Source organism: Epinephelus fuscoguttatus, linkage group LG16 (genome assembly GCF_011397635.1).
Source record: "Epinephelus fuscoguttatus linkage group LG16, E.fuscoguttatus.final_Chr_v1".
Taxonomy (NCBI): domain Eukaryota; kingdom Metazoa; phylum Chordata; class Actinopteri; order Perciformes; family Serranidae; genus Epinephelus; species Epinephelus fuscoguttatus.
Genome location: NC_064767.1, coordinates 25,799,967 through 25,808,474, shown reverse-complemented (window position 1 = coordinate 25,808,474; position 8,508 = coordinate 25,799,967). Strand labels below are relative to the sequence as shown.

General features: G+C 41.6%; 1 protein-coding gene across 1 annotated transcript; it reads left to right on the top strand.

The window, feature by feature from the left end:
- The first annotated feature begins 1,042 nt into the window (after window positions 1-1,042).
- On the top strand, window positions 1,043-7,543 carry lhcgr (luteinizing hormone/choriogonadotropin receptor). The gene is made up of 11 exons (XM_049600343.1): window positions 1,043-1,222; window positions 3,172-3,243; window positions 4,062-4,136; window positions 4,229-4,303; window positions 4,414-4,488; window positions 4,564-4,641; window positions 4,750-4,818; window positions 4,917-4,991; window positions 5,372-5,557; window positions 5,701-5,769; window positions 5,943-7,543. Exons 1-11 carry the CDS (start codon window positions 1,050-1,052, stop codon window positions 7,162-7,164), a joined length of 2,169 nt encoding a protein of 722 aa, XP_049456300.1. The 5' UTR covers window positions 1,043-1,049; the 3' UTR covers window positions 7,165-7,543.
- The last annotated feature ends 965 nt before the right edge of the window (window positions 7,544-8,508 follow it).

Sequence of the window (8,508 nt, the reverse complement as noted above, 5' to 3'; positions counted from 1 at the left end):
TTGTAGAAAATGTGCAGCAGTATCTGTAAATACATTATCAAAACTTCCTCAGACACAACAGTGAGATAATCCTTCTAACTTTTTCAGTAAACCTGCACAGTGTGTATTAAACATCATGGAGACTGCTGTCACCCCACATGTCAAGAGACAACATTAGGGTCTAAATATGCAGCATTGGTGTTTCAAGAGATAATCGCAATACCAAAATCAAAGTTAGATACCAGCATGCATGCAAAATCAAAATACTATTTATTGAAGCTCCGCATGTCCATGTGTCCAAGTGTCCTTAAGTAGGACATTGAACTCCACATTGCTCCTGATGGTCAGACCTGCACCCCACAAAGGTAGCTCCCTGCCATGGTGGATATATGAATGGATGAATGAGAGGCAAATTGTGAAGCAGTTTGGATAAAAGTGCAACCATTTGCATTTTGTGACTCAATGGTCCACCACTTTATGGTGACTGTCTCATAGGCACAGGGGGACTGGGGCATTATTTCCCTCACTAACCCAGGTCAGTGAAGTTGTAGTAAACCTTGTATTCATGTATGCAAAGTTAAAGAGTCCTATTGATGCAGATCAATATGAAAAATTCAAGTCGGGATGAAGGTGTTCCATTGATCCAAAGTTTTTACAAGCTGATGTGCTTCATGGAAATGCATCAATTTCAGCTTAGTGGCACAAATGATTACCATCTTAAAGCCCCTGTGCACCCTGAACTCAAACACTGCTTATTTAATATTTATGTGTAAACTTTCCACACTGTAAAAGAGCATACCAGTAATATTCAACAACCAAATGACAAAAACTCCAGCAGTTATAAACATCTGATTTTGTGAATACAACATAAGTCTCTCTGCCACACATGAGCTACTTGATAAGAAATCCACTATCAGGAGGCTGAGATTCTCCTCTCCACAGGCAGAGGATGACGGTCTGCTTCAGCTGCAGCAAAAGAGACTTTAAGGGAGGGCCAGATATCTACATGCGCAGCATTCAGAGGACATCCCGGCTCTTGAGTGTTCAGTCGTTTCCCAGACTGCACAACAATGTGGACGTCGCCGCCAGTGCTCTCGCTCCTGTCTGTTGCATTCTTCTATGGATGCAAATGCGCTTCAGGGTTCGTCTGCCCGAGGATCTGCCGCTGTTTCTCCAACACAATCAGATGTAACAATGTGACAGAAGGATCAGCGCAGACGATAAGCAGCAGGGATAAAAGACTGTAAGTGCACACTGCTGAGGAGGATTCATGAATGTGGTAGAGACTGCGAGGTGGTGAGTCCGTGATGTGATTGATGTACGGTGACTGAGGCAGTTCATTGAAGAGTGGTCCGTCTTGACTGATAACTACTTTGTCGGTCTATCTTTGGTAATTCATTTGGCACTTTAATTATGACACATGTTATTCATTTCTATCTGTTTATTGATGCAACTAGCTCCTGTGATAAAACCATCACCAAGACCATTCCGTGCGTATTTACGCATGGAGCTGGGATCCACCTGAAACGCGCTGGCTTGGTTACATGAAATGCGCTTACATTTAGGTTAGATACAGCGATGCTAAAGTAAATATCACATAATTTAACTTTTTCCCCCAAATTTGATTAGATCATATTTTAATTTGTTCTGGTGTATTCGATTCTATCCTGGCACACAACACAAATTATGTCATGCAACTTTACAAGCACTGGCTGTGGTTAATTTGTTGAAACATCCTCTTAGCACTTATTCCAAGTTTAAAAGAAAGACCAGTGACACCGTGTTGGCGTAGTAATGATACCTCAAGAGGCAGTTTACCACCTATAAAACAAATCCTAGTGTCAGTTTTATAGTCTAATAGGGGAAGATATCTAGAGTGTTGCCTTTGATCACCCCCAGCCATAAGTAAGTTATTTATAGAAGATGCCCCATTGACAAGAGGTTTTATAGTCATCTGTCTAATAAGATGAGGTCTGTGGTGCATTTCTGTGTATGGAGTTTCTATCCATATGAGCAACTGGGAAGCCCATATTGGTCTAAATGTAGTCCAAACCAGTTTTTCATGCAACTTCTTCTCCTCATATTCTAGTTTATTTTTTTTTTCCCTGAACCATAACCATAGAACATCAGTGGTGCTAAAGATAAATGAGGGCTGCTTTATAAATGCAGCCTTGTTTATCTAGGAGGAGGAATCCTCCTGCTGTGTCATTATAAATGCATGTATAAGGCTCCTATATAGACTAAAAGTTGCTCGGCAAGTTTAGTAACTGTTAGCCTTGTTGTGTGCCTGTACACCTTGTCATAAAATCATAACAATCACAACAATAAAATAAAAGACATGGACAGACTGAAGGATATCAGCTTCTGGGTAATATTGATATTTCCCATTTCCAGCTTTACCTTATACAGCAAAAGTACCACCACACACCACACTCTATTGTTGGGAAACAGAGGGCCTTGCACATGTGCAACTTAATTACCTGTGAAGAAAATGTCAAGCTGATCTCACACGGTCAAGTGCGTCCTCTCAGTCTATATGGTTTTTGGGCATCAGAGCTCACTTTTCAAGTTTAGCAGAATGTCACAAGCCTTGAAGGTGGGGAATCTTGACCTCTCCTCTGCTAAATCACAGAACCTTGAGTCACTCCTGATAAGTGTCCATAAACACCAAGGGCAGCAGCTTCATGCATGTGTCAAATGACACCAGCACCTCTCACAATCCAGGAACTTTGTGATTTGTCGAATGATCAAATAACAGTATTTTTGAGTGTTATCATTAGTTTAATATGTCAACTGAACGTGTAACAGTTGAAGTCAGGAGGTGAGCAAGTGAAACAGGCTGGATGGCGAAGTTTTGTATGCCTTACAGGCAGTGTGAAATACAATGAGAACCTCTAACTTCAATGCCGTTGTACCCACGAGGAGACAAATGATCAGTGTGACTGGACAGGCTGAAACTTAACCTGGAGGTCATGAAGTTTATTTTAAAGATTTGAGACTAAATTTAAAGCATTTCTGTATTTACACCTACATACAGTAGCAACAATTTCAGCATTAAAAAATCCTCCAAAAACATCCACTATGCAGCTTATTTAAACCCAGTTGTCATGGTGCTTTAAGACAACTTACTTAAGATGCTTTTGATTATCAGATATTTTAAATTAATGGTGCTTCTCCCTATACCTTTTTCAGATTTCTCTATCACTTGCCGTTGCACACGATCTCTAGCCATTCTTTTGAGGGTTTGAAAAGAGTCCAGAGAATGTAAGTATCAGTTAGCCTCCACTGACAAACTTGTTTAAATGATCTGACATTTTGTCATATAACTGCAATGAAAGTTCATGTTTTCCAGTTTTCAGACAGGGATTTTCTTCCCAGTGTTCATTAAACCATGAATTGTATGTTTCATATGTTGCAGATATGTTGAAACTTTAAGTTTCATTTGGTTCAGTTTTCAATCTTATGTTGTGACAACACTTGCAGTTAGGTTTGGGCACCAAAATCATTTGGTTAGGGCGAAGAAGAGATCATGTTTGGCTTAAAACACCCACTTTGGTCACTCCAAACATGGCTGGACATGTCCGAAACTGTTGTTAAGCTGCTGTCTGAGGCTTGGCAGCTGTCTCGCCTAGGGGTCACAACACCCACCATCCCCTTCCTGGTGAGAGGCTCAGCTCATATACATGTAATCTATATATGTCATAAGCGTGAAATGTACAAATGTAACACATGTGTAGTTTGTAGAAATGAACAATGCCAAGATTCTATTCTAGCGACTGGGCAGGAATCAGTCAACTAGCCTCATGTTACAATGATAAAGCACTGTCAGCTAAACTGATGCAACCCCTCAAGTAAGGAACAATTATGAAAATGGGTCCATTACCATTTCCCTGTATATGTAGAGTAAGAATAGGGCTATGCATGTAATCATGTAAACTGTTATCATCCCTAACTTTGCATTGTTTTTTGTGGCCCCATTAATAAAAAGTTTATGGGCATGAATGAGCAATCTGTCTTTTCTTTCAGTGATATAAAGGTACATGTTCATCTGATGAACTGCTTTGTTTCTGCCCTAAACTCAGTGAGATTGCTCAGAGTGTGACCCTGGAAAACATTGAGGCATTAGCATTTAACAACCTTCTCAACCTCTCTGAAATGTGAGTCTTTTTTTGTGGTTATCTGAGTCAATAAAAGTCCTGGCTACTACAATGTAGTGGAGTTAAAGCTAATGTTTTATATTGCTTTGCAGCTCAATCCAGAACACCAGGAGTCTCATGCACATTGGCAGAAGGACATTTAACAACCTTCCCAAACTACATTACTTGTAAGAGACCTCAAAATATACAATTTTGATTTATATATATGTATTTTGTTTAAGATATAAAGGTTTCAAATCCCATATACTCAAGACTGTGTTTCCCTTTGCTTTAACAGGAGCATCTCAAATACTGGGATGAAAGTTTTTCCTGATATTACATCCATCAATTCTCTTGAATCAGAGTTTATCTTGTAAGTACATCTGTTGCACGTTTTAGATACTTGTGACAACACATTGCATTATTCTGAACTGTCATGCTATTGCAGGGATATCTGTGACAATCTGTATCTACTGGAAATACCTCCAAATGCTTTCGCTGGCTTGACAAAAGAATACGTAACAATGTAAGTGATGCAACAAATTCACTTTAATTGCTTTACACTGTCAGTTAGTTGGAGACAAAGATGAATATTTCTCACCTTTAATCATAACAATCTTGTGACCGCTTACAGGAACCTGTACAACAACGGCATCAGAGAGATACATGACCACGCCTTCAACGGGACAAAGATAGATAAACTGTATTTTCCCACATTTACTTTTCCTTTTAACAGAATGATGTAGTTTCTCTCACAGCATTCAGCTTTTTGCTCCATTACCCTGTGTCTTGTAATTTCAGGGTATTAAAGAATAATCGAAATCTCAGAGTGATCCACAGAGATGCTTTCAAAGGAGCCACGGGCCCTGGAGTCTTGTAAGTGATATTTTTAATCCTCCTGAAAGTCACTTAATGCAACATTTATTTGCTTAGATTTATTTCGGGGCGGCAGAGGGAAGAGGATGTTTGTCAAAGTGACCGTTTAAATTGTAGACTAGCTTTTTACGTCTTGATAGATTCATTGCTCGAATTCTTCGTCCAGACTTGAGAGACAGTGAACAAGATAGTGCTTTGTGGCGTGTGCTTCTGAGCAGCTTTTCTTTCCATCTTGCATATAAAGATATGTAATATACTAATATAATAACAGCTGATTTTGACTGACTTTGCGCTCCATGGCAGTGCACAACCAGCTCATTGGTCTGAAGAGGCCTTCTCAACCCCGACACAGCTGTATTGTTCACTATGTTCTTTCACAGGGACGTGTCTGCAACAGCTCTTACAAAGTTACCACCACAGGGACTGGAGTCAGTGCTGGTGTTGTTAGCTCAGTCAGCGTACGGCCTGAAGAGTCTTCCTCCTCTGCAGGGACTGTGGAGCCTACGAGAAGCCCATCTCACCTACAACAGTCACTGCTGTGCACTGCTGAGCTGGAACACCCACAGGTGACTAACACTGTGCATATAACAGGCTGATCTAAAGTAAGCTCTGCCCCACACTGCTGTTTCAAAGCACCTTCTAACGTGTGTATCACAGTAAAAGCAATGATGGTGACAGATTGTTTGATGATTTCCTTCCTTCTCTTCAGGGACCTTCCCATTAATCCTGCATGGAGTAATGGCTCTACATACTGTGATGAGAGTGACCCATCGGCAAGGTGCATTCCTGTGTATAATCTGCTTTTAAATTAAAGTCTGTGCAGTAGTTGGTGGTTAATGAAAAGCTTTATTGGCAGAATCTTTGATTTCAAATGACACCACTCTCTAGTTTGGCTTTGACTTCTGACTTCTTAAGATTTCCTCTCTTTTTGGTCTTCCTCTTTGAAACCAGTGTTCAGCGTGCGATTGGAGGTTCAGCAGACACAACCCTACTTATGGATGTGCCATTTTTCTCAGATGACAATCTGTTTGTTGAGGATGAAGGCTTTGGAAACGTGAATTTCCACTATCCAGAACTGGACTTCTGTCAGACTCGACCGACTTTGGTTTGCACGCCTGAAGCAGATGCTTTTAATCCCTGTGAGGACATCGCAGGCTTCAGTTTTCTCAGAGTTGCCATTTGGTTCATCAACATCCTGGCCATCACAGGTAACCTGACGGTGCTCCTGGTCACTTTCACCAGCCGGACCAAGCTGACGGTGCCTCGCTTCCTCATGTGCCACCTTGCTTTTGCGGACCTCTGCATTGGGATCTACCTTCTCATGATAGCTACAGTTGACTTGCGAACACATGGCCACTACAGTCAGCATGCTATTGAATGGCAGACAGGGCCTGGCTGTAGTGCTGCAGGATTCCTGTCTGTGTTTGGTGGGGAGCTGTCAGTCTACACACTTTCCAGCATCACTCTGGAGCGCTGGCACACCATCACCAATGCTCTGCAGGTAGAGCGCCGTCTGGTACTGACACAGGCGGCAAGTATAATGGCAGCTGGCTGGCTCATCTGTCTAGGGATGGGCATACTGCCCCTGGTTGGTGTGAGCAGTTACTCCAAAGTCAGCATGTGCTTACCCATGGACATAGAGACGCCTCTGGCTCAGGTCTTCATCATAATTATCCTGCTCTTCAACGTGGTTGCCTTTGTTGTCGTGTGTGTTTGTTACATGCTGATCTATCTGGCTGTAAAGAACCCAGAGATCCCTGGAAGAAGCGCCGACACCAAGATTGCAAAACGCATGGCTGTGCTCATCTTCACAGATTTTCTCTGCATGGCACCCATCTCCTTCTTTGCCATCTCCGCTGCATTCAAGGTTCCACTCATCACGGTCACGAACTCCAAGATCCTGCTGGTCCTCTTCTTCCCCATCAACTCCTGTGCCAACCCCTTCCTTTACGCTATCTTCACCAAGGCTTTCAGGAAGGACGTGTATCGGCTTATGAGCACCTTGGGCTGCTGTAAAAACAAGGCCAGTGTTTATCGCATGAAGGCCTACTGCTGCGAAGATGCACTTAAGAGCAACTTGCGATCCAAAAATAAAAGATCCGGTGCAGGAATGAGGCTGACTGATATGTCACAACAGAGCCATCACCTGAAAGAGGAGGGAGAGCTCACCTGAAAAAAAAAGAGATTTAAAACTTTTTTAGTCTGTTAATAGGACAGAAAGTGAGCATGTACAACTCATGCTGGATTTGGAGGAAATCATTTGGAAAGTATAAGAAAATATTATTTAGTGACCTCTGACAGCTCCAATGAATGGAAGGGAAATCTGGTGACTCTGCTGTAGCATTGGGTGCCTTTTCCCATCATGCCTGCAGTTCAACCCACTGACTCAGCCTTTTTCTCGGGATACATGTGGACTCGTCTAAATATGAAAAACACAAGTATAACTAATAGAACTGACGATGGCTTAGTGTCTTGGTAAGCCATACCAGTGTGACCACCACTCATGACATCAGTTCCACTTGTAGTGTTCCTGCTTGTAACCATGAGCAGATTATGAGACTGTGGGACCCTGGGCACAGATATGCCAAAGTTCCCACCACCACTACATAGGAGCAAGACACACAGACTTTGTGGTGGTTTTATGTCTCTTTTTAGTTGTTATAGATGTTTTTGTGCCTTTGTGTCTCTTTGTGGTCATTTTGTGTCTCCTTGTGCTCAGATTGTATCTCTACGAGGCAATATAGCATCTTTATTGGTTGTTTTGTGAATCTCTATAATCTTTCCTGGCTCTTCGAGGTTGTTTTGTGTCTCTTTGTGGTAACCTTGTGTCTTATTTGGTCATTTTGTGTATGTCTGTAGTCAATTTCTGTCTCTTTGTGGTTGTTTTGCTCATTTTTGTAGTTATTTGGTGTCTCTTTGCTGTTCCTTTGTATCTTTTCATAGACTTTTTGTGTCTCTTTTTGCTCATGTTGAGTCTCCTCCTGGTCAGCACATGTTAATTTGAGTGACATTTTGCAGTTGAAGGACAGGGGTGCCTTTGGGGCCCTGGGCATGTACCAGGTAGACCTGTTCTGTAATCCATCCATGCTTGTCACATGTCTAAATGTCACCTGTGAAAAAGTCCTGTGGCTAGGTGGACATCCATTAATAGAAATCTGCAAGAAGGAAGCTCAAGAACAGCCACTAAATGGACCCTCACTGTGTTTGGTTTTTGTTCTAAATCTCAACATTTAAATGGACAAGAAGTCTTAAAGTGTTCCAAAGAAATTAAACATTTTATTCCATGATTGTGTGATATGACTGAAAACTCCAGGACAGCTACTAAATGGACCTTGTGCTCAGACTATTTAGAAATCCTCTCTGAGTGTTCCTCTTCATTCTACAAGCAATTGTTGTTATCAGTGGTGAAAATGGACCAAACTATGGCTGCCTCTGTCGATTAATCACATTCCTGTCAATAAATCACGTAAATTAAATTATTTGGTTCATTCTGAGGTTGGATTAATTTGTTTTAACC

What these genes read in the sequence shown, in the direction of transcription:
- lhcgr (XM_049600343.1), top strand. Translation starts at nt 1,050, where the DNA reads ATGTGGACGTCGCCGCCAGTGCTCTCGCTCCTGTCTGTTGCATTCTTC. An exon ending in CTTGAATCAGAGTTTATCTT is followed by an intron (nt 4,489 to 4,563) that starts GTAAGTACATCT and finishes ATGCTATTGCAG; the next exon opens with GGATATCTGTGACAATCTGT. An exon ending in GCCACGGGCCCTGGAGTCTT is followed by an intron (nt 4,992 to 5,371) that starts GTAAGTGATATT and finishes GTTCTTTCACAG; the next exon opens with GGACGTGTCTGCAACAGCTC.